The sequence below is a fragment of the Cicer arietinum genome, chromosome 8, assembly GCF_000331145.2.
Source record: "Cicer arietinum cultivar CDC Frontier isolate Library 1 chromosome 8, Cicar.CDCFrontier_v2.0, whole genome shotgun sequence".
Lineage (NCBI taxonomy): Eukaryota > Viridiplantae > Streptophyta > Magnoliopsida > Fabales > Fabaceae > Cicer > Cicer arietinum.
Genome location: NC_021167.2, coordinates 6,923,928 through 6,950,549, shown reverse-complemented (window position 1 = coordinate 6,950,549; position 26,622 = coordinate 6,923,928). Strand labels below are relative to the sequence as shown.

Here is a 26,622-nt window from a genome sequence, read left to right as displayed (position 1 = left end):
AACAATTCATAATAAAATTAATAATATTAACTATTAATGATCAAATGATTATTGACATTATATACACATACATAATCAATTTTAAATTTAAATAGACTTTACCAACTTCTATGCATATTCTATATACCATTTGAGGAAGCTGCTTAAAGTTACAGATTATTATTGGGTTACAATGAAGGATATAATTTAATGTAAAAAATAAAGTATGAGTAATAAATAATGAAGAATAACCGTAACAATAAATACTAGTAACTATACTAGAGAATATAACGAATGAATCAAGACACAAGCCACATGAAGTAGGTTGACCAAAGAGTAACCGCAATTGACGCCAATGCATAGGTCCACAACATGATAACAGAACATTCACTTTCACCAGCTCCAAATAATTGGGCTATGGTACCTGATAAGTAATTATAAACTTTCAACATTTAATTATCTAATTGAGTACTAAGGTGAAAAAAAAAATTATTTAAACAAAAGCATATATACTAATGGGTTAAATATTTTTTTTTTTTACCTATACTCATAGCTGGTGGAAGTGCATATTGAAGGAGAAGTATAAATTGATACAAGGGATCTACTGGCACCAAACCCAATTGTGTTGCCCCTTTAACAATTAGAATCCCAAAAATTGGTAACAAGATATATCGAACTCCTATGATTCCTATAATTGTCCAAAATGGAGTACTTGCTCCCTTTAATCCTGCTCCATTCATTCAAATTATTAACCAACCAAATGTAAATGATAAAAGTAAAAAACTAGTCCAACTATATATTACTATATCAGTTATTTTTTTTTTATAAGAGACAATTGAGTTGAGTCGTAATTTATAATAAATAAAAAATATAGGGAGTATCAATTTACAATTTACCTTTAAGAAGATTGGCACCCATTATAAGGGTTATAGTTGGAATGGCAGCATCACTACATTTAATAATTGAATAATGTAAGCGAACAAGGACCTTGATTTTTTTGAACCTTATGTAATTCCAAAATCTTAAAGTTGAAGATTTGAGATACATACCCCAACATGGAAGTAGAGTCTTCAATTACATGAAGAGGAGCATTGCTTCCAATCATTAAACTACGTAATTGGGGAACTACACCAATAATAAATCCAACTATCTGCATAAATAAATTAATGATAATAACTTTTCCTTTCTTATTCATATTTTATTAGTACAATATCTGCATTGTATTATCATACCGCTCCAAGAGTTGCTGGTGAAAATATGCCTCTGAAATTGGGATTGCTTAAAACCATTCCACATTGATGCTTCATTTTATGTAACATTGGTACCTGCAATTAGTAATAAAATATGAGTGAATATCAAAATTGGTCTTCGAAACTGTAAGTTTCGGTTAACATAATCTGATATGAGATACGTATCTGAAATTATAAAACCTTAGTCAAAATAATATTTCGATTAACGTTTTTTGTTTGAGATTATGTATTAATTTATCAATAGAATTTAGATTTTGTAAAGACTAATTGATCAGTAATTAGTCTTTGTACAATTGAAATTACCGACAAATTTATCTCTAAGATAACCGAAATTTCATAAATAAATTAATCTCTAGTAAACTTACACCGATGTAGAATCAACGTGCAATGTAACATGTTCAATTAATGTATTACGTCATAATTTCTAACATGTATGAACCATTTTGAATTATTGTTTACAATTTTAAAAATATATTTATCAATTCATAAAAATCACGGACTATTTTGATTGATGTTCACAATTTCGAGAATCGATTTGTCTATTCACTCAACAAAATATCTTATGAAAAAGGGAATTTTGTAGCAACCTTAACTTTCTGCTCAGACTGATTCTTAGAAAGCAGTAGGATGTATGCATCATCATCCACATTGCCTTTAACTTGAGTTATAGTTTCTGATCCTTCTTCAATGAATGATTCTGATACATCATCCCCTGAAGCCTCCAATGTAATGGTGTCACTACTTTTGTTACCTTCTATGTAAACTTTACTTGAAGAAATTCTCATGATGTTGTACACATAAGTCCATATAAAAATAGCTCCAAGCTAATAAAGGTTCAGAAACAAATATAACATACAATTATTATAGAAAAATAAACATCTTCATTTTATTATTCCAGTTTTCAGTTGGATAAATCCACATCAATACCAACATTTGTCATGTATTTGTAATATAAGAATTAATGTGAAAGGAAGTAATGAAGTTACATACTGCCATAGAAAGTGAAGCATAAGAAATTCCATCTTGATAGCAGACATCAGGGTCTCCAAAAGGACTACCTTTGTCTTTACATATAGCTGGTATAATGATTATAGGCAAGTTTCCTAAATTTCCTGTTCATATATCAATCTTATATTAAGCTCAACCAAAATATGATACATTTCAAGCATATAGCAGATTAAAATACAGAACATGAGTATGAAGCAAGATCTTTTAGTACTTTTTGTGCAACATGAAGCTTTTTTATGTCTCTTTGGTAGTACTAGTTATTCACTATAGACATAATTTGAAGAAAATAGAGTGAAAGCATCACAATTTAGATATTTATTTACCTGCAGAACAAACACCTACTATGAGACCTTCAATGTTTTTAGGAGGTCTTGTGATTTTGATAATGATCCAACCTAAGACTGAGCCTAACAAAAATGTAACCAATATGTTCACTGGCATGAACCACCTAATAATGAAAACCAAAACTGTTACTGTAAACCACAAGTAAAAAAAAAAAATCATCAAATCAAAATTAGCAGAACAAAATAAGTACTCACAACAAAACAACACTCTCAAAAGTGATGGTATCTGCCAAATTACCACCAATCAAAGCAGGATTAAACACATAATGTACAAGCTGTCATATATGAATTAATTATTGTTGTCAATGAGATATAAAAATATAATATAAATAATAAAAAAAATTGTTAAAGCACAGATAGAATTATTACATGATTGGTTTGATTCCTTGCATCTTTTCCCAACAAATTAATGTTATCAAGTGCAAGAAGTGAGCCAACTACTATATGATAATTATAAATTTATCCTACACACAAGTTAAAAATATATGAGCCTGTGAGGCAAACTTGGAAGTACAATATTGTTCACACTAAAAATTAGTATTAATAAAATCATGTACCGTATCATATCTTGTTTGTTGTATATTGCATTGCAGCTTCCTTAAACTTTTGTGTGTGTGTTTTGTGGCCTTTAATGATTGAAGTGAGTACACAGATGAAGAGAAGAGGACAATTATTTGATTAGTGGACCCATTTGTTAGAATTATATCAAGATCAGACAAACGACCATAATATGGTGAGACAAAATATCATTTTTTCCAATAATAATAATAATAATAATAATAAAATTATTTAGACTTCTCAACAATGTGTTAACTTTCAAGCTTAAGTCAAATCAAATGCTTACAAAATTCGATACGTAAATCTGTTTTGTTTTGTTTAGATAGATTCAATAAGTAAATTCTTCGAATTGACATCATATTAACATATATATTTATATCGATAATTTAAATTTAATTTAGTTATAAAATAAAAATAACTAAAATCTTCATGATAAAATTTCACGATCTATTATTGGACGCTCGCTGATGCTGACATTGAAAGAAAATGAGTTCATTGAAGTGAAGAAGATAAATTATATTTTATGCATTTGCATTGAATAATTATACAACCATTCTAACATAATTGAAAAATTGTTGGCCTAACATTCATGAGCCATTCAATTTGGCACGTGCACGAGTAATTCACATGCCAGCTAGGCCTACTAGAACCATGTAGAGACATCTTCTACGTACCTTGTGGTGTGAGTAAATACTATTCTGATGATTGAATCCAATGATATGTGACAATAAAAGGTGCCTCTGATTGAATAATTATGAGGAAAAAACAAAGTTGTCTATGTTGACTATCAAATATACATTAATAAAATACATATAAAAGATATGATTTATTAATAATACAATAAATTGATTTTACTTTTTTTTTTTATGTTTAAAAAAGTCTTTTCTTATGTGTATATAAATATTACACATTTAGTTTTATGAGTATATAAAAAAAAAGTTAGAAAAAAGTGTAAAGTATAAAGAACATTTACATAAATATGATTGAAAAGCTGTAATATAATTAACATACATTTACTAGTATAATAATGCTAAAAATAATATTATTTATGTTTAATATATTTATCGTATTTGTGTGATATGTATTTAAAAATTAATATTGTAAATTATCAAATTATAATCATTATGTGTGAAATAAATAAATATGATAATTATTAATATTTGTGTCTTTATTTTAGAATTATATTTCAATCAATATTTTTTTCATATTTTTTTAAATATTATTTTTCTTTTATCTAATTTGAAAATATTCATTCAATACACAAAATAATTAACTTTTTTTTTGACAAAATTAATAATTATTCCTATTACGTTTTTTAGGTGAAAAATGATTACTATTTTTTTAGGACAAAATTATTATTATTATTATTATTATTATTATTATTATTATTATTACCATCATATTCGTATTATTGTGTTTTTTTAAAATATCATTAATTTCTTTTCGTTTTCGAAATAATAATATCGTGTGGCTGCGCAGCAACTCATGTAGATGCCCCCCTTGCAATAATTCCCACGCCACCTTTCTTGTGCTGTGAGTGACTATTACATTTGAGTTATCCATTTTTTACCTTTAATTGTGGCCCAATATTCAATTTACAATTGGGATAGTATTATATTTAGATATAACCCACTTCAGTTATTTATGAGAAGATAATTAATGAAGAAAAAAAAATCACAAGTAATTTCGTGTCATATATGTGTTTTCAAAGTAATTTATGTATATTTTATTTAGTAAATACACATAACTTATTAAATAGGTGATACATAAATTATCTTGTAAATGTTCTTTTTCATAGAACAGCAGTACAAATATTTTGTAAATATGATTTTTGAGTACTTTTTTTTTTATCATTTTATTCAAGAGGAACATTTCTTCTGTCTCTATGAATTTCTATAAAATATTTTTTTTGAATAATATTAAAAAAAAAAGTTATGTTTGTTATTTCATCAATTAGATTAAGGTTTTTAGCCTTTTCTTTTTAGGGTGTGTTAGGCAAGGCAACCAAAAAAAAGCTTATACAATTAATTTAATAGTCTTATTTCGTGATTATGTTTTCTCATGAGTTTATAACATTTTTCTTAAGTTTGTAACGTATGATTTTATAATTTATAATAATTTTTTTTTATCATTGTTTTTTATTTTATAATTTATAAGTTAGTTAATATTCTACAAATATACTATCAATCATTTTTTTTTCTTTTATAATATTATGTGTGTTTAGAGTGCATGAATGCAAGAAGACTTTTAAATCTCAACAAACTAAATGTCAAATAGCTACTAAAAAGTACAAGCTCATAAACACAATATGTGCCCGACTACACATTATCAATTCGAATAAGAACAAAATATTTCTTTATTATTTTAGATATGTCATAATTATGTATCCATGTATCTTACCAAGATTCCAACAATTGGTATCAAACTCAAATAGATACATATTAGGGTATATCTTACATAATTTAGAATATTGTATTTTTTAAACTTGAGAGATATTTGTTGAGAGAATAATATGAGGGGTAAACTATTCTCATCAATATTGTCTAGAATTTTAAGATTAAATTAATCATCTAATATGATAACAATTAAATTGATCCAACCATCACGATCTATTTAGAAACATAACACAATACATATTAAGTATTTCATAAAAATAAACAATATCTTATATTTAATAATTCTCAACAATCGATTATTGTCGATCTATAATAAATTAATTAAATAATTAAAATAAAGTTATGCACTTAGGGCCATCAATCTTCCATTTCAATAAAAAAAAAAAAAATAGTACATTTTCAATGGTTAATATTGTTCGACAAGAGTCTATGGTCTAGTCTACAATAAATTCATATCATATGAGATTTTTTTTAAATAAACAAGATTTATACTTATTTATAGGTTTATTTAACTAAAAATATATGACTACATGCAATACAAAAATCATTTTAGATATACTAGACCAATCTATTTAAATAAATATAAAATAATATTATTTTCGTACTAATATTATTATTATTACTATTATTATATATCAGATTTTGAACTTTATGATAAATTATAAATTTGCTAAACTTTTAATAATTTAATCATATTATTCTACATTTTTTTATATTTAAATATATTATAATAAAATTAAAATTTAATCTAATATCATTTAAAATCAAAGTCTTTAAAATATTATTTTAAATTTAAAAAAATATTTAATTTAATTGACCTATTAAATTGTCGGTCTATCACAAATATATTTGACAATTAATTTCAAAATATTAATATGAAATCAATTTTTAAATAATTTAACAAGTCATCCTAAACTATAATAAAAGTTAAACCTAAACAAAAATCCTATAGCAGACCGAACACTTTCAATTTTTTAAAAAATTAGTCTCAAACTTAACAAAGTTTAACTCACAAGACATTTTCATCCATATCTCCAAATGTATACTTCCAAAAAGAAGAACATGGATTAAAATATAAACAATAGTAGAAAAAACGGTGGTGCAAAAAGTCATATCCAATAAATAAATTCAAAAGCCCAAACTACCTTGTTTTCTTCTAATTCAACATACATTTACTAATATAATAATACTAAAAATAGTATTATTTATATCTCATAATATTTATCGTATTTGTGTGATACATATTTAAAACTAATACTATAAATTATCAAGTTATAATTATTATGTGTGAAATAAATAAATATGCCAATTATTAATATTTTTGTCTTTATGTTAAAATTATATTTCAATCAATATTCTTTTTTAAATATTATTTTTCTTTTATCTTATTTGAAAATATTCATCCAATACACAAACACAATTAACTTTTTTTTGACAAAATTAATAATTATTCCTATTACGTTTTTTAGGTTAAAAATTATTACTATTTTTTCAGGACAAAATTTTTATTATTATTTTTATCATCATATTCGTATATAATTATTAATTTTGTCACAGACTTTGTGTTTTTTTTTTTTAATACCATTAATATCTTTTCGTTTTCGAAATAATTATATCGTGTGGCTGCGCAGCAACTCATGTAGATGCCCCTTGCAATAATTCCCACGCCACCTTTCTTGTGTCGTGACTATTACATTTGAGTTATCCATTTTTGACCTATTAAAGTTTTAATTGTGGTCCAATATTCAATTTACAATTGGGATAGTATTATATTTAGATCTGACCCACTTCAAATATGTTTATTTATGTGAAGAGAATTTATGAAAGAAAAAAAAATCATAATTAATTTCGTATTATATATGTGTTTTCAAAGTAATTTATCTATATTTTATTTAGTAAATTATACATAAATTATTAAATAAGTTTTATATAAATTATCTTGTAATATTTTTCCCCATAGAACAGCAATACAAAATATTTTGTAAATATGTTTTTGAGCACTTGTTTTATCATTTTATTTAAGAGGAACATTTTTTCTATCTCTATGATTTTTTTTTTAAATATTCATTTTTAAAAGATATTAAAGAAAAATTATGTTCGTTCTCACCGATTAGATATAAGGTTTTATCCTTTTCTTTTTAGGGTGTGTTAGGAAAGGGAAAAAAAAAAGTTTATAGCGTTTAACTCAATAATCCTGTTTGATAATTATGTTTTCTCACGAATTTATAATATTATTTTTAAGTTCATAGCGTTTGATTTTATAGTGTATAATATTTAATTTATTTCTTTTGTTTTTATTATTATTTTTTATTTGTAACTTATAAGTTAGTTAATATTCTACAAATATAATACCAATCAATTTTTACCTCTTATTGTAGTATGTACGTCTGGAGGTGCGCATATGCAAGAAGGTTTCTAAATCTCAACAAAATAAATGTTAAATATCAAACTCAAATAGATACGTATTAGGGTATATCCCGAAAAATAGAGAACCCCATATTTTTTAGAATTTGAGAGGCATTTGTTGAAAGAATAAAATGAGTGGTAAACTACAATCATTATCGTTAAGTTTAAAGATTAAATTAATCATCTAATATGATAACAATTAAATAGTTAAATGAATGAGGACAAAGACCTCTCATTGGACTTAACATATTGATTCAACCATCACAGTCCATTTAGAAACATAACCCAATACATATAAATCTTCCATTTCAATCAAAAAGTACACTTTCAATGACTCAGACCATTCGACAAGGGGCTACAGTCTACTCTATAATAAATCCATATTAGATGAGATTTTTTTTTTTAAATAAGCAAAATTTATACTTATTTAGAAGTCTATTTAGCTAAAAATACCTGACTACATGCCATACAAAAATCATTTAAGATATACCAAACCGATCTATTTAAATAAATCTAAAATAATATTATTTTAATACTAATATTAAATTATAAATCTGCTAAACTTTTAAGAATTTAATCATATTATTCTATATTAGTTTTTTTTTTCGTATTTAAATATATTATCACAAAATTGAAATGAAATATGATATCATTTAAAATCAAAGTCCTTAAAATATCATTTTAAATCTACAAAAATATTTGATTTGATTGACCATTTAATTTGTCGGTCTATCACAAATATGTTTGACAACTAACTTCAAATATTAATATGAAATAAACTTTTAAATAATTTAACAAATCATACTAGACTATAATAAAGATTAAACCTAAACAAAAAAACTTATAACATACTACACACTTTCAATTTTTTTAAAGACTGCTCTCAAACTTTACAAAGTTTAACTCGGTCTAGTTTATTTTCATAGGTAGCTCCAAATGTATACTTACTTCCAAAAAGAACAACATGGATCAAAATATAAACAATAGTAAAAAAAATGGTGGTGCAAAAAGTCATATCCAATAAATAAATTCAAAAGCCCAAACTACCTTGTTTTCTTCTAATTCTCTTAATGCTAAGTTCACTTGTTTTTTTTAGATCAAAACGGCGTCGTACGAATGCCATCGCAGTTTTTATCATCCAATGTAACGCGGCGCGTGTATGAAACGCGCATCAAAATCTGCCGCTTCAACAAGAAATTTGTGTTCTTCTGAAAAATTCCTGCAAAGCTCAGAAGGGGAAAAATAATTTAGGGTTTTTCCAAATTCAATTAATCCTGTTCTTCAATTTAGGGCATTCCCTGCTTTCACTGTAGACTCACCCTTCAATCTCAACACGCACAGGTAAATGTCTACATTTCGTTGTTTCTTCTATTTTTTGGTTATTGTTCAATTTCTTTTTCACTTTGAATTTCGCTATAATGACTTAAGTAGCCATGAAAATCAAAGTTTTGAGCTTTGTGAAGTTCACAAGCATGTATTTTTTTGGGGTTTAGTATACCAAGGTTGTTTCATTTATAGATTATTACTGGCTAGGGTTTAGTATTTAGGGTAGAAAAAGTTATCTGTCTTTATGGATTTTTTTTTTTTTTTTTTTTTTTTTTGGAAAGCCAGTTGGTGGTGGATACTGAAGTTCTGTTTTTTTTTTCTTTCTCGGGTCCATTTTTTTAATCTTGAAATTGAATTAATGTAATGATTTTGGTGTAGGAGGTTGTTGTGTTTTCATGCTTGATTGAAATTTGCAAATGAGTGATACAAAAGAAAACGAGGAAGCTTGCGAGGGCGTTCCCGCGGCTGTGGATAGCCAAGTTATTGATGAAAGTTCAAACCAAGCTTCAACTAGTCCACAATTAAGAGATGGCCATCATATGATTATTGACCATCTTGCCGTCATTGAACCATACCTTGATCAAGAGATGAATCTTGAAGCTCAACCTGTTACTGCAGAGGAAACTTCAAAGAATGTTGAAAATGTGTTAAATGATGTTAAAATTGGGAAGGCAGAGCTACCTGCTGAGGATGGAGATGTGAAACCCAAGGTTGTTTCAGAAGACATTCCACAAGAGAATGTTCAAGATACCCTTCACTCGGTCCCGGTTGAGGCTGTTGCTGAGATTTTGAACACAACCAAGTGTGAGGTTGCTTCTGATGCGAAGGTGGAAGCAAAAAAACTTCCTCAGAGTAATAATGGAGTTGATGATGATGTTTGTCAAAATAGTGTTGTTGGTGATGGTGATGCTGAGACAACTGTGGTGGAGGTGGATGTGAAGCCTGAAGTTTGTGAAGCAGCTGATAATAAAAGTTGTGATAATAAACCTATATCACCAAGTCATAACAATCCTACTACATCACAACCTGCCGCTTCTGATATAAATGAACCTATATTGTCAAGTCATAATGATTCTACTACACCACAATCTACCCCTGCAGATACAAGGCCAGAAATAAAGAATGTATTAGAAGTTGAAAGTAAGGCTGAGGAAATGCAAGCTGCTGAGCCAGAAGATAATGGGAACTCAGATTCGCTGAACATGTTTTTCTTGGATGCTGATCATTATTATGATGGTAATGAGTCAGGGACGGAAGAGGACCAATCAGCCTTTATGAAGGAGCTTGAAAGCTTCTTTAGAGAGAGGAGCATGGAATTCAAACCTCCCAAATTTTATGGAGAAGGACTTAATTGCCTTAAGTGAGTTATATGTGTTGATTTATACTTTTAGCCATTTTTGAATATGACATAAATAAACCAAATGTGTTGTTGCGCTGGTCTAATGCTTGTTTGGTGGAACACAAGGTTATGGAGAGCTGTAATGAGATTGGGAGGCTATGATAAGGTATTCATTTTTCCTTTATTCTATTCTGCTGAATGTTTCATAAATTTTATGTATCTGGTTTTGGAAAACAATTCAATATAGTAGAGGTCCATAACGATTTCAACTAGGGGTTTATGATTAAGCTTGTTGGCACACCGAATATGAGTTGTTTGGCATTTAATTTGGTCTTTTTCTTGTCACTCTTATGGACTGTAAGCTATGATCGGTGGGTAGAGCACTTTTACATATGCAAGTAAAATACAGTGAAAACATGAACACACACACATACATGGGGGAAGTCTTAGAGATATTTAAACTTATAGAAGAAATGTTCGTGTGTTTATTCTCACTTCAGTATATGAGATGGTAATTGTGATGACCAGTGTACTGTGAAAATAAAGTATATAATTCAAAATATTTGTGGAACATCCAAATTCGTAGAGATTTTAAATTTCCAATTATCATATATTTTCATGACAATGGCATTTGAAACATAGGCATTCAAGATAATGGGTTTTCTTAATTACTGGCATAAAGATAGCAGCCTGCCATATACTCTACTCCCTAAATCACCCCGAAATCTGTTTTGTTCGATTAATTAATAAAATAAATAGTTGGTATAGAGTCACCTACATGCTTGTAATTTGGCTGCTTTACTTATAACATTGTTCAATTTTATTTTATTTCTTATGTTTCAAGTAATTTTGCTTTAGATCAACGAAGTTTTAGGCATTCTTTCTTGAGCCAAACTAGCACTGATAGAGCTTTAGACTGTCCATTTGTTTATTAAGGATAAGTTGCTTTCATTGTTTATAGGATATATACCTAATTGGCTTATATTTATGAACAGGTAACCTCATGTAAGTTGTGGCGGCAAGTGGGAGAGTCTTTCAAACCTCCAAAGTAAGGAACAACTTGCACATTCATGTTTTAGTCTTGTTCATGGCTCTGAAATTTTTGAAGTTTCCTTTAATTTCCTCTTTGCATTTGTGCTTTGTGTTTCTTTTTAAGTGTTATTTGATGTCAAATTGGTGATGTGATGTGTCTAGTCTACTTAACCCCAAAAGCTAGCTTATGGGGTGAAGGTTGCCCCTCACTTATAACCGTTGTTCATGCCATATCCCTATCCAATTTAGAACTCTCAACACCCCCTCCCTTATGGCATAGGACTGGACATCTAGACTGTGAAGTTTGTTGGACTCGACATTTGCGGGTGACCATAGATCAATGATAAGCTTTGGTATAATCTTAGAGTTTGGGTTTAGGCCTAACTTAACTCCAAAAGCTAGCTCATAGAGCGAAAGTTCCTCCCCACTTATAACCATTTTTACGCCATATGAATATCCAATGTGGGACTCTTACCACTTCTTTTACCACACTGCAGTGATAGTATTGGAAAGGTTCTTGGGAGAAATTTAAGTGTTGTTCCCAGTTTTATGTAAATGGAAGAAACTGTGATGGGTGCTTATGTTGAATTATTAATTGTTGATTAATTTCCATATTAATAGGAAAGCTTATTTGCATAGCTATGAAACAGTTGTTTTCATTATTTAAGAGATCTTTCATGCAGATTCTTTTGAGCAGCATCTTTTTCCTTTTACTTTTCTAATTTTTTATGGGTTGGGGGTTGGGTAGGGTTGCTGGATAATGAGCTGTTTGGATAAAACTGATTACTCACAATAATCTACTAATACTGTCCTCTGTTTTCATCTTATGCAGGACATGCACCACAGTTTCCTGGACTTTCCGGGGATTTTATGAGAAGGTGATTCTTGATTAATAAGTCATAAGTTATATTATACTTTATAATTATTCCTTTTATTTACAATTTACATTTCGAAATTGTAAAGATAGTTTATATATTGTGCTTGTTGATATTCCTTTGAAGTGTATGGATGAACGTTTTGTTTGCACGTGAATGTTGATTCTTGATGTCAATAATATGCATTTACACGAATTGCTTGAACGGTTTTTGTGTTACCAGTGATTGGTAAGATGATGAATATTCAAGTGATGGCCTTATTGGAGAAGATTTTATACAGTTACACCGTTTATGCAGTGGCCTAGCACCAAAGTTTTCTCTTGATGTATTCTATCCTTAACTGTGGCGTGGGCTATAGTTTTTGTTTGTTTTCCTTTCTCATGATTGGCTTCAAATATTAGACATAATACAAGATATACATTTCTTTTGATTGTATAATTGAGAAAACTGTATCAGATATTGTACTTGTACCTTTAGAATGAATGAATGATGCAGCCTGTAATACTCGCCTTACACTTATTTTATTATTGCTGTTTCCGATATACTACTCTAGGCCCTTCTTGATTACGAAAGGCATAACATAAAAGGTGGCGAGCTGAATGTGCCTATCGCTTCTCCTCCAGAGCCCGTGAGTGTTGAAAATCAGGTAATGCAATTTATATTTGATTTTTGTAGCATTAACAATAATACTACATAAGGATAACTCTCATCACCCCAACTTTATTAACTGGATGTGTTTGGATTAGCTTATTTTTTATTTGAAACAACCTGTTATCAAGATCTTATTGAGAGAGCTTTCCAAACAAAGCAACTTTATCACTGCCTAATAAGGCACTATTATCTGGGTTAAATTTTATGTGAAAGTTGCTTGAGAAATATCTAGAAATGGTTCTTGCAATTTCGTAAATTTTCTCCTTTAGTTGTGGTAGTGTATGAGATAGGAGTTGAACTACGACTCTACCATTATTACTGTGAGCACTATACTTATTTGTGCCTCATGATCATTTTTAAATGATTGTTGTATCTAGGCTTCAGTATCAGGTAGAGCCCGAAGATATGCTGCTGAACAGGCTATGCGGGGTTGGCACTCACAACGTCTTCTTGGCAACGGTGAAGTTAGTGACCCTATTATAAAGGTCTGATGGGATTTGGAAGTTATTATTTTTATTCTTCTGAGCTCTTATTCATATTCTGCTTTTTACATCCATATAATTGTTTAATGCTTCTGTTTTTCTTAGGATAGGAATTCCGTGGCTGTGCAAAAGCGTGAAAAGCAGCTTAAGAGCATCAGTATGGTCTTTCATCCTCGTGCTATAATTTTTAATTATGTTGTAGGTGTTACCATGTTAGATTATTCTCAGTATTGAATCACACCCATTAATGACTCAGATTTACTTAAACGTAAGAAACCGTCTTATATGGATAATGCAGTCAAAGCAGCACGCAGCAAACCATCTAAACCACAGTTAAGACCGGTTACTCCCTTCTGTCTCCCTTTTACTGTGTGTTGTGCTTACTTGTTTATGTAGTTAGAAGGTGAAATGTGTTGCCAATCTATAGCCACAAGAGATTTTTTTTACTTTGGCACTTGGTTTCATTCACTGACTTGCGTGCCTATGCTGACATATGTGGCTGCTAGGTTGGATACAGCCGTGGTTGATATTGGACCTCCTGCTGATTGGGTAAAAGTCAATGTACAAAAAACTGTAAGTTCATATCTGTATTCAAACAATATAATATAAGTTGTACATGTAGTTAATCATCTCAATGAAAACTTTCTTGTGCAGAAAGATTGTTTCGAGGTATATGCTTTAGTTCCTGGCCTTCTGCGGGAAGAGGTACTGCATATTCTGATTGCTTTATCATACTCAAATATCTGTTTATCTGTATTATGATGAAAATTAAACTATCTTTTTTACTATTTCCCCTACCTGTGAGAGTTGCTATTGAAAACTTATTTCACTAATGCCACTTTTTAATTAAAGAAATATAGTTTGACTTTATATTAGAGGATCAGTATTAACTTGTTCAGTAAAGTGATTCAATTTCAATAGACTAATTCCCCCTTTTCCTTTTCCAACATTTATTTTGTTTTGTAAGGTATGTTTATTAGCTTTGCATACAAAAAACTATGATTTTGAGAACATAATTTACAATGCTCAAATGGTGTTGACGATAATCATGCCTATTTTTCTAAACCAGGTCCGTGTTCAATCAGACCCAGCAGGACGTTTGGTGATAAGTGGTGAGCCAGAGCATCTCAATAATCCTTGGGGTGTGACACCTTTCAAAAAGGTGACCTTTTTCTTCTTTTTGTTTAAACCATCATTATTTTGTTGTTTCTACAAATTCAATGGCAAATTACTCAACATTTGAGCCTCTATATATAATAGAAAATAATTTTATGAATCAGGTTGTAAGTTTGCCTTCAAGAATTGATCCTCATCAGACATCAGCTGTGGTAACACTCCATGGACAATTGTTTGTTCGTGTCCCATTTGAACAGTCAGAGTAGCGCTTGTTTGTTTATAGGATAGTTGGCCCCAGAAACAACAATTTAGAGGAATTATTATTTATGTCTGTAAAACAAATGCCAATTTATAGCTTAGTGTAGCATATATATTTAGTATTTGGGATATTCACATTACATGATTTTCTCAAGCATTACACTTTGACCATGTTAATGTTAATATGAGCTAGTTAGGATTCTGTAATTGCTGAAATGTTATAAAATTGGCAACTTTGTTTACTTAATGAGATTGGTTACATTCAGCTGAAATGATCTTTAATTTGTTACCGCCATTGCATTGACAAATTTCACATTTTGGTTATGATATATTTGACTTTTGATACCTTCCAACAAATTCAGACCTGACTTTCTTCTGGCTAATAATGGTTTAATGGTTTTCATTTGATGATAAATTTTCTTGTTCACTTAATGTTCTTAACTAGACTGAGAAATCGTTAAAACTTGGTTATAAGTGAAACACGTCAGATACTTTAGTCATATAATATCTTGTTATTTATCAACAGTAATAATGTCAATTGTTTATTTTTACAAATTTAGACTGAAACATAATTGTATATAGTGCCTCAATTAAGACTCTTGATGATCCACTTTTAAGCAGTCCTTCTACTTAGAAAATGTTTGAGTAGTTTAGAGAAGTCGGCACTCCAACGAATATTTGCATGTTAGTTTGGAATTTAAAATTTGAGGATAATGGATAACTGGTTGCCTACAAAAACAAATACTGGCAACTAAAATTAAAAGTCAAAACATTGCTCTTCTTTTAACAAATTTATACACAAAAGTTGTTTACACTTTAGACCCTAGTTATGCAGAGTTAATGGCTAATGTTCACACAACTTTCTTCATCTAACTCCATATGTATCATGAACTTGTACAAATCAATTTAACTTATCTTTCCTTTTTCTTGTCACTCACCGTTATTCCAAAGCAGATACATCCATGTCTTAAACTATAACTGTTTTTCTAAAGAAAAGAGACCACATACTGGTAAAAATATTTAACATCTTTCAAAATTTACTTCAAACCTCACTCACTCTTCAAAATTGGACAGGCTCTGGAAATAAATTTCTCCTAAAGATGCTCTTAGACAATATGAAGGACAAACACAACTATGAAGAAAAAAAAATAGTCCAATTCATTTATCTATCTTATTTAAAAGTTTGAAATTAACAAGTAAAAATGATAATATTAGTTTATAAAGTAGGTGTTAAAGGTAACCTCAATAATTTTCAATGAAAACTGTGGATGATCAGCTACTCTTTTGGAAGATTAGTGGACATAAACCTGTAGCAATTAAAGACATGATAAATCTGAGTGACAATTAGTCCTCAAAGTTAGTTATTATCATTAAAGTTATGCAACAATAAAACAAATTTTTATGCAACACAGAGGAGACAATCACATTCCTAATAAGAAAGCCAGCCACTCTACCATAAAAGCCAATTCACAAGTCAAACTTTGTTAGACTAACTATAAGTTTTAAAAACCAATATTATGATATAATACTATAGGCTACTCAATTCACCAATTTGATTACTCATTATCCTATTCCTTTACAACTTTAGTCACCTACTTTGAAAAAGAATCCATGGCATTTTTCTCTTTTGCTCATTTTCCCTTACCCCCTTATGACCCTACCACACCAATCAATGATTCAACACCTCTAACCTTAATAGTTTATCACCCTTTCCAATAGTCTTAACCTTCTTATTTCTTAGAAAAAAGTTATTATAATCTAGATATCAGTCCAAAGGTAAATAAAGGAAGTCTAAGATTGAAATTAGATTCTCTATAACTGTCTTATGGTGTAACAGTTGTGAGAACCATTAAATTTACAGAGAGAATGATTATCGCTCTAAATTCAATTATTCTCGCATCTACGACATCATAAAATAACTATAGAAAATTCAAACACATTTCAATCAAGGTCGGGCCCGTGTACTCTCAATCAATTTGTCATTAATTGAAGTTGATTTACTATTTAAACAGCTGTAAAAAATTATACACGTTTCAGTCAACGATCGAATCGTATACTCTCATTCACTCTCTTTAATTAATACTCATTTACTATAACACTTAATTTTTTTAAATATACACAAGTTTTTTTAAAGTTTAATCCAGGTCACATATATAATACACCTCAAAGCCTCAAACTCCTTTGTCTACTCTTTGCAATACAAAACCGTCCAAAGTTCCAAAAACATCCAAATCCATAAATTTCCAAGCTTCTTCCTTTGATTCTCCTTCACACCACACACTCATCATTACCTCACCATCCAAAAAGTCATCCTCCAACATTATATATTTGTACACAACAAAGTTTCCAACCAAAAAAATGAGTCACATAACTTACAACAGAGTTAGCAGTAATGGAAAAGCATCATCATTTTGCCATGGAAAATGCAGAGGATTTAGGCTGAACCTCAGAAGGCTTTACTTTCAAAGGCTACGCAAAAGGGTCAACTTTTTTCTAAGATTCTTTGAGAAGTTGAGATTATCACATGCAAAAGCTTTTCAGTTGTTGAAGAAAGTTTTCTGCAGAAAAAGTGGATTCAAAAGAAACAACAGCAACAATAGTAGAAGTGGTTTAATGAAGGAAGAAAGAATAAAGGGTCAAGGTGATTGTAGAGTTTTGTCTTATGGAAGGAATAATAATTCTTTCTATGCAGAAGCTATTGCAGATTGTTTGGAGTTTATCAAAAGAACATCTATTTCTTCCATGGATCAAATTCATGACCCAATTGGACATATTCATGATAGAAACTCATGACTACTTTTATTTGTTTGTTTGGTAGAGACAAAAATTGTACACTAGTATTAGATTATCTTGGTTTGTTTTTTGTGTCCTCCTAGAATTATTATCATTTTCTGTTTTTTTTTTTTTAAGGAATGATTGAGAATACCCTTCTAGTCATTCCATTTTCTGTGTATATATTTTTCTTCTGAAGTTTTGTATCGGTAATGGGTTATTCTCTGAAAAGAAATTTGAGATTGTAATATATTGTTCCTAGAATTTGAGATTTTGATTAAATATTACAAATGGCGAGTGGTTTATTATTCTTAGTTGGTACATCAATTATGAAGGTTTTAAGCTGGTTTTAACAAATAAAAAATAAAAAATATAAAAATAAAAATCTAACACAACAATTATATTTTTGACTGATCTAAGCTCAAAGTAAGTCTATAGGGATTTTTTTTTAATTGATAAAATATAAGGAAGATTGTTGTTGACATAGAATAAGGGCAATCATATTATTAGATTTTTTTTAGACCGGCTTACTAAAGAAAATAATTTGATAATTTTGAATTCGACTTGATAACGATTGTTGTAGTAAAGAATTGAACTTGTATATTTTTATTACCAATTCAACCTTAATAGATTAATCATATGAGTCTAACAACTTTGTTAGCTATATTTTGATTTGCTAAATTGTTTCATTTTCTTATTCACAAATATATATTAAAAGCATATTTTTAGCTATATTCTGATTTCTTTTTAAGAGTTTAAGTTTTCACCAAAGAAGGAGATGGAACCAAATACAATCTATGTACTTTTTTTAAGTTTTTGTGAAAAACTATGTACTCTTTAATTTTGAATATAAGCAATAAAAATAATTCGTAGTTATTAAAAATAGTAGGTGATTTCATTCATTATTTTTTATTCTATAAAAAATAATTAAAATTTCAAAATGTTCTTTTTATGAAAATATATTTTATAGGAACAAAATATTTTATTGAAAATTGAAATTTAAAATAACTAAATAGTATTTTTAAAATGATATTGTTAAATTCAAATTCAAATTTTTTAATATACATATATTTGAAATCGATGTCATATGTGTTCTTTCTATTAGAAACCTAACATGTTTCCTCCAAGCCAATTAATTAGATATATGCTCATATTTTAATCGACATGAGTTCCATTCATAGCACACTAAATGAGAAAACTTTAATTTCACATTACTATTGATTGATGCTGATTAGGAATCCACTAATTCTTAGCTTTTGAGCTAATAATAATAATCGTAATAATTAATAATCTAAGGTTTTTTTGGTGGGCCATAGTGAGGGTACCTTGACAAGGGCAGGTTGTGGCTAAATTGGCTTACAGGTTGGCTCTACTTACCGACCCTTGTCCTAAATAATCTACGTTTTGGAAAATACTAATACCGACAATTCTTCCACAAATTAGATTAGATGCAATGACGCCAAATACTTTTTCATTAATTCTTTTTTTTTATAGGACTTATTCATTATTTGTTATTGTCATACTATAATCATGAATTAACAATGATAATCATAGTGTAACAACATGTGCTCTTATAATATTATAAGATTGACTTCAAATAATCTTTATCATCATGAAATTATTTTAATTAATATTTAGTTGAAAAATTATAATGTTTAAGGATTTAATTAGAACATATTGATAATATAAAAAGAAATTCTATATTTATCTACAAGTTTATGAGGCAAAAACTGTCAGTGTATTATAATTATATAAGGTTAGTTTGTGAGGAAAAAACGAGAATAAAGACTAACTCCGTTAAAAAATAAGGATGCAGATAACATTGTTAATAGTTGTTAGTCAACGCGAGGTTAACTGCAACAACAATGGTTTTTTTCCATGACAAAGTTGTTTGGGCAAGATATTAGTTGACTGAGCTCATATCATGTTTGAAAGCTTACTTCTTGGTTAGAAACATGGTTTATGGAAGACGTGACAGGCTGATTGTGGAAGCCTATTTCCAACAAAAATGGTTTTCGTTTTAACTAGAGGTGGAATAGGTAATATCAAACTTTGAAAAGTCTGGGTCTAGTCTATAATTTTTCTTTTTGTCTGAGTCTGGTGTAGGTTTTTTTTTCGGTCTGACCCTTTTAAAAAATATGGTCTAAAAGCATTTAAATAATATGTTTATAATTTTTAAATAGACTAACTTATAATTTTATATACAATTAAATTTAATAAAATTATAACTAGCAAGTATGCAACAACCTCCTAAAAATATAAATAAACAAAATAAATCCATAATTAACAAATTTAAAATAACGAATACTAATATTAATAGATAATAATAAAAAATAATAATGTTAATAAATAATAATAAAATTAATGCATATGTCGGTCTATCAGACTTAATAGGTTTTTTTTTTTTTTGTAAATCTAAGTCTGATCTATTTAAATTAATAGGCTTTAAAAAAAACATGAGTCTAGCCTTTTTATTAAACAGGGCAGATCAGATCATATCATAAATAGGTTATGTCATATGTTCTTGACGGACGATTTAGCATATTCTCACTCCTAATTGTAACTAAGTCGACGAAATAGTTACATATATTAGTGTTGTTAGAATGATATTTTATGAAGTAATATGAGTTAATTAGTTAGTTTAGGTTTTTTTTTATACATATTTTAAGTCTATAAAAAAGATTTGTAAGTATTATTTTTTAGATATACAATCAACCAAATAAATCTTTACTTATCTTTCTCACTTTCCTCTCTTGCATCCTTTATTTTCATGCAAATCTTAAATAGTAGTTCAACCTAATATATTTCATGCTCCCTGAAGTAGTCTAGGAAACAATAGTTGAGAAATAAATCTTTTTCATAGCATAACTGTTTAATAAAAATGAAATCATTGTTAGAAACTCAAGTTGGTTGACATATCATCTTGTTAACCGATTAAACGAAAATTTAATCAAGCAAATGACTAATCGCATGAACACACGGCTAATCTAATATAACAATATAGAGCCACACAAGACTACATGGAAGGTATGTGACAAGTTATCGAATTCAAATAGAAACATCTTCTTTCTTATAGCATGGAGTCTATAAAATAAATAGAAATGAAGAAATATGGAGTGTGAATAGTAAATGTCCAACCTATAGTGCATCAAGCAAAAAAACACTCTACATATAAGTATTTTTGGATTAGACATAACTAGAATAGAAGATCAAACTCTCTTGGCTTAGCCAAATCCCATAATAGCTTAAGTGCAATTTTGAACCAAATATTCTTTTTCCACTCTTACTTATGGTTTTGATCATATACACTGAAAAAAAAATTATGATGTCCTCGTCCGAGAAAACAACACAGTTTTTTTTTTCTTCCTTTTGATGTACTATATTTAAAAATAAATATTTTTCTTTCATGTGCACTTTGGGATTGTGATTTTTAAGCAACATAGTGGGGTTAAATTTAAAAACAGCTCTCAATAATAGACTGAACAAAGTGGGATAGATCCATTTTTGGAAGGTGCATTCATCTTGAGCTGCTCAAATTGGTCAAGCTTTTCTATGCTTAAGAAGAATTACTTCATATCTTCTCAAATCTCTTCATTGGATGCATTAATGATATATGTTGTGCTCTTTAAAACATATTATAAGCAAATTGTCACTCTCACTACAAATTATGTGAGGTCATCTATGTTGGCACAACTGATAACTCAAAATTTGTGTGCCCCATAGCCAAATTATAAGTACATACTATTATTACTATTACTGACTTCTCAGTTGTCACTCTCACTACAAATACAAAGTCAAATTTGTAACCATGCAATATCTCACACTTTTACTAGTGTATCAATTGCTATTGCTAGCATCAACGTCTTTAATTTTCGCCTCTCTATTATTGTTCCATTTCTTTTGAATGAAATGAAACAACTTTCATTTTCTTAAAATTTATTATAGGCCAAAGAAAATTGACAATACGACTATATTTACTTAATATTTTTAAAATAAAAGGACTAAATACTTTTAAAAAAATTATTAAAAGACTATCCTATTCTTAACTTTGCATACAAGAACAATAAGGAACACAACAAGTTAAGTATAAAGACAATAGAACCAAAGCAAGGAACAATTTTGGAATACCCAGAACAATAGAAAACTACTTAAGTTGGAAGAGGAACCCATTAACATCATCATCCTCTTCTATATTCCAATATTTTTTCTAGTCCAATTCCAAGTTTCACATTTTGATTCTTGGTGTTGGTGTTTTTGAAAAAATAATTTTATAATGTACTTTACAAAATAAAAATAATTAAATAAACGATTTAATAATTAAATTAGTATAAAAATTAATAAGAAGAATAGTACAAGGAGGGAAATGAAATTTACATTTTGCGCTAATAAAACTTGCAGCACTCTCTTAAACATAGCGCGCCACCTCATCGCTACTCAACGCGCTTCCACCACTTCCGCCGCCATGACTGACACCAACGTTCTCAAAACCAAACTCTGCATCATCGGAAGCGGCCCCTCCGCCCACACTGCCGCCGTATACGCCGCCCGTGCCGAACTCAAACCCGTCCTCTTCGAAGGATGGATGGCAAACGACATCGCTCCCGGCGGCCAACTCACCACCACTACTGACGTCGAGAACTTCCCCGGTTTCCCCGAAGGCATCCTCGGTGGGGAACTCATGGAACGTTGCCGCGCGCAATCCGTTCGCTTCGGAACCGAGATCTTCACTGAAACAGTATCAAAGGTAGATTTCTCCGCTCGTCCTTTTAGGGTTTTCACTGATTCAAGAACCGTCGAGGCCGATTCCGTGATCGTCGCTACCGGAGCTGTTGCCAAACGGTTACCTTTTACCGGCTCAGGAGACGGTCCCGATGGTTACTGGAACCGAGGGATCTCAGCTTGCGCCGTGTGCGACGGCGCGGCTCCGATCTTCAGAAACAAACCGTTGGCGGTGATCGGCGGTGGTGACTCCGCCATGGAGGAAGCAACGTTTCTAACGAAATACGGTTCCGAAGTTTACATAATTCACCGTAGAGACACGTTTAGGGCTTCAAAGATTATGCAGAGCAAAGCGTTGAGCAATAGTAAGATTAAGGTGATATGGAACTCGATGGTGGTTGAGGCTTATGGAGGTGAAGATAACAAGAGAGTGCTTGGAGGGTTGAAAGTGAAGAATGTGGTGACAGAAGAGGTTTCTGATTTGAAGGTTAATGGATTGTTCTTTGCAATTGGTCATGAGCCTGCAACTAAGTTTTTGGATGGTCAACTTGAACTTGACTCTGATGGATATGTTGTGACGAAGCCTGGGACTACGAAGACTAGTGTTGAGGGAGTTTTTGCTGCTGGTGATGTTCAGGATAAGAAGTATAGGCAAGCTATTACTGCTGCTGGCACTGGTAATTCTATTGCATTCTACCATTATTTTTACATTATAGATTGATTCATTATTCATCTTAGTGGAATGATTATTTGTGTGTTTGTGTATGTGTGTGATCACTGGTTTTTGGAATATCCGTGTTTTCTCAATTTTTGTGATTTTGTCGGTATGTTTCATTTATACTTTATATTATATCTGATGCAATCCCTATTGTTGATTACTATCATTTAAGAGAATTGGCAATTGCCAGTTAGTCCATTGACCGTTAAACCCAGCTTGCAGACTTTTTGTTAAATGAGGTAGGGATATATTCAAGAGAGATTGCTGAAATCACCCTCACTTTCACTGTCTGTATGGTATAGATGCGATGAACATGTTTTCTAATAAATAAGGGTTCATCTAAGGTGGGATATTTATTGGTGTATATGCTTGGTATTGAAATGTAACGGTTTGAATGCTCTGTTTTTTTGCCATGTTCATACTCCATTTTCATCAGGAGTGGTCTGGTGGAAGGATGATTAATGTTAATAAAAGTTGTATTTACATGATTTTTCTTTGCCTGGAGGTTTGATAAACTGACAATAAAGCATTCCTTTCACAGTAGTAAACTTTATTCAAATCCCTTTAGTTGAATATCATTCAAGGTTGCTGAAGTTTATTAAATGAGATTCGGATCTAGTAGCTGTAAATACTTTAGGTGTAAGAGATAGTTGTAGTCCACTAATTATTACCTCATTCATTGTCTCTATGTAGCGATTTTTTTAGCATAGGTTGTTTAAGGGCTCACAGCCTATTAATCTATTTTCAACTTTTTTCTGTTTCTCATTGGGGGGTTAGTTAGTCCTTAAATTAGACAAGGTATTGATTTCTGACAATTTGAAGCTAAAAAATTCTTGTATATTTAGCTGCGAACCTGATCGATTAATTCCAATAACAAAATCAAGACTTCAAACCATGGTTATGTATGGGCATGTCCCATTACCATTGTTGAGGTAGACTCGTCTTCTTTTTTGGAACATGATTAGGTTAAGTATCCTGATAGGATTGAAAACTGAGAAGAGCAGGAAATGTGGGTGATAGGCAACACTGAACTTTATTTATAGACAATAGAGGAGTTTAACTCCATACAAACAGAGAATGAACTCTGAGAAACAGTAAGAAAATATTAGGGTAGTAAACAAAAGGTAGAAGAAAACCAGGTGTTACTCCGCAGAGTTAGAGAAACCATTTTTCTATCCTTAAATCCTACGTGACAGATTCTCTCTCTCTCTCTCTCTCTCTCTCTCTCTCTCTCTTTCATAACTTTTGTGAATCACCTCCTCATTCGCACCCAGTAATTCTCCATTCATTTGATTCCAAGGCAATATCTAGTCCAAAATTATTCAGTCAAACATTCACCCCCCTAATTCTCCTTGTGTAGATTTCATTCATGTCCCTGTCGGTGTGTCCCCCAGTAAGACTCACCTTGTCCGAATGGTGAAATTGGCAAAATTGCTTGTCAATGGTATATCATTATTGTCTTTCCATGATTCTTCATGTCCAGGGAGACGTTCCTTGTGTACTAAAATCGCTCTAGTGCCATCCAATGTATGATGAAGTCCTATATATCTAGAATCATTGCTGGCTGAACTTACAGCTCAAGCTCATCAGATAGTAGATAGAGGTTGACTTTGGATATTAGCTATTAAGGATTGGTAGCCTGTTTTAGCGGAGATACATGGAAGGTGGGGAGAATTTTGGAACATAGTTATTGAATCGTGCCGTGGAGCTTTTGACCCAAAAAAATGCTATAATAGAATATAGGTCAGTGGGGTAACAAAATAAATAGTTTATACTATATGGACTTTAATGTAAAAGAAGGTGTGAGGAAAGAACAGAGATTGAGCTTGCCGTGAAAGGCGTATTCGCCAGATCAGGCCAGAAATGATGCTGGTGGCAAATGCTTATTTGTCACAGTTAATTTTAACTGAAGTATAAGTAAAAGAAGGTTCAATGTTTTTTGAAAAGCCAAAAACGCAACAATTGAATCACAAGTCTCCATAGCATACAAAACATTATCCCCACAGTTGTAGCACTTGACTCCATAAATGCTTGCTATGATACAGATGTTTTAAACGTTATTTTAAGTTCAGTCTACAGCATTATAACTCTGCAATATACAGGGTCCGTGTAATCATTACCAATACCTAAAATACAAGAACACCTACCTCTGTATTTTGGATCATAGATGTCAATTAGTTTAAATTTAATGTCATGTCGGTGCATAGTTCGACCAATTCATTTAGCTGGGTACAGAGTTTCTTCAGTGACATGTAAACCACTTTAATTTAAATTTGTTGAGAAGCATGTTGACCTTGAGCATCCCGGTCATAATTTGTCATACCACTATTTCCATGCTTTATAGGTCCTTATAATTTGGTTCACATGTTTACCCTTTTTTCTCTTTGCTGTCATCGCACTAATTTATATATTATGAAGTACGGAAATAATTTAAATCCCTTGATGGCAGTTGTCTGTAATTTGGCATAAGCAAAGTTGTCTGTCCCTGATCGACTGATGACCTTTGGTTACTTGTAATGGAAACTTCTTTCATTGGGCTCATTTATAAAGTTGATTATGTATGTTTAAATCACCAAATCCTTGTTTAACTGTGTATTTGGAAATTTCAAGCTCATTTATTTTGCACTCTTGTTTTCGAAATGACAAAAATGAGAACATATATTCATTAGTTTGAGCAAAATTGTAGGCACTGTGAATCACCACATTGTCCTGTTATGGGTATTTGAACTACAAATAATTTCGACCATGTTGTAAAAATGTTTGTGTTGCACTGTCTTTGGTTTTGATAGTTATTGCTGGCCATTGTACTTAAAATTTCTATAATAATTGCAATTAGTGATCAGAGTTGAGTCTTGTTTCAGAAGAGATTTTATCCTTAAATGATATGGAGCTCTTGTTTTTGGTGCAGGGTGTATGGCGGCTTTGGATGCAGAACACTTCCTGCAAGGGATTGGTTTACAACAGGATAAGAGTGATTGACTAGATACTAGAGGGTGTTCAGAGCTCAGAAGATGCTTAATTAGAAGCAATGTTTGATTTTTAAAGAAGATTGGAAACAGATCTTTATGTACCCCGCTAGAATCTTTATTTGTTCGAATTGTTATTCAAAACTTGATGGCGGAAATAGACTTGCATTATTTTAGAAACTGGAGCTCACAGACATAGTATACTTGTTATGAACTTATGATTTATTGGGCCAATGGAATGAGTCGCTTGTTGTGATTTATTAAGGGCTACTTACCCATTTGATTGTACTGTATTTGGTAAAATCACCAAATTTGTGTCTTTTGGTAGTAATTATTTGTGCAGATTGATTGCATACTTCTGGAAATGAGAGTATTTTTTAGTAGCGATGGATTTTTAGGAATGAGAGCGCGAACAAATGTGCTTAAG

General features: G+C 30.4%; 3 protein-coding genes across 6 annotated transcripts; 2 read left to right on the top strand and 1 right to left on the bottom strand.

Annotated features, from left to right (window-relative positions):
* Window positions 1-94: 94 nt before the first annotated feature.
* LOC101507155 (protein PIN-LIKES 3-like) lies at window positions 95-3,281 on the bottom strand. Of its 4 annotated transcripts, XM_073364106.1 has the most exons (11): window positions 3,139-3,268; window positions 2,951-3,045; window positions 2,777-2,856; window positions 2,561-2,685; window positions 2,220-2,341; window positions 1,817-2,053; window positions 1,212-1,304; window positions 1,029-1,129; window positions 876-928; window positions 521-706; window positions 95-403 (listed from the first exon to the last, which is right to left on the bottom strand). In XM_073364106.1, the coding sequence occupies exons 4-11, from the start codon at window positions 2,676-2,678 to the stop codon at window positions 279-281; spliced, it is 1,035 nt and encodes a 344-aa protein (XP_073220207.1). In that variant the 5' UTR covers window positions 2,679-2,685; window positions 2,777-2,856; window positions 2,951-3,045; window positions 3,139-3,268; the 3' UTR covers window positions 95-278. The 4 variants fall into 4 exon arrangements, with proteins under 4 accessions (XP_073220207.1, XP_027193107.1, XP_073220206.1 ...); XM_027337306.2 differs by lacking the exons at window positions 2,777-2,856; window positions 2,951-3,045 and having other exon boundaries at window positions 3,139-3,281; XM_073364105.1 differs by lacking the exons at window positions 2,777-2,856; window positions 3,139-3,268 and having other exon boundaries at window positions 2,951-2,988.
* A 5,744-nt stretch (window positions 3,282-9,025) lies between these two features.
* LOC101506818 (AT-rich interactive domain-containing protein 6-like) lies at window positions 9,026-15,292 on the top strand. The gene is made up of 13 exons (XM_012719160.2): window positions 9,026-9,282; window positions 9,646-10,627; window positions 10,733-10,772; window positions 11,602-11,654; window positions 12,471-12,516; window positions 13,067-13,159; window positions 13,542-13,649; window positions 13,752-13,803; window positions 13,903-13,978; window positions 14,153-14,219; window positions 14,301-14,351; window positions 14,716-14,808; window positions 14,927-15,292. Exons 2-13 carry the CDS (start codon window positions 9,684-9,686, stop codon window positions 15,026-15,028), a joined length of 1,725 nt encoding a protein of 574 aa, XP_012574614.1. The 5' UTR covers window positions 9,026-9,282; window positions 9,646-9,683; the 3' UTR covers window positions 15,029-15,292.
* Window positions 15,293-22,051: 6,759 nt separating this feature from the next.
* LOC101506489 (thioredoxin reductase NTRB) lies at window positions 22,052-26,455 on the top strand. The gene is made up of 2 exons (XM_004512235.4): window positions 22,052-23,188; window positions 26,138-26,455. The coding sequence occupies exons 1-2, from the start codon at window positions 22,156-22,158 to the stop codon at window positions 26,206-26,208; spliced, it is 1,104 nt and encodes a 367-aa protein (XP_004512292.1). The 5' UTR covers window positions 22,052-22,155; the 3' UTR covers window positions 26,209-26,455.
* Window positions 26,456-26,622: the final 167 nt, after the last annotated feature.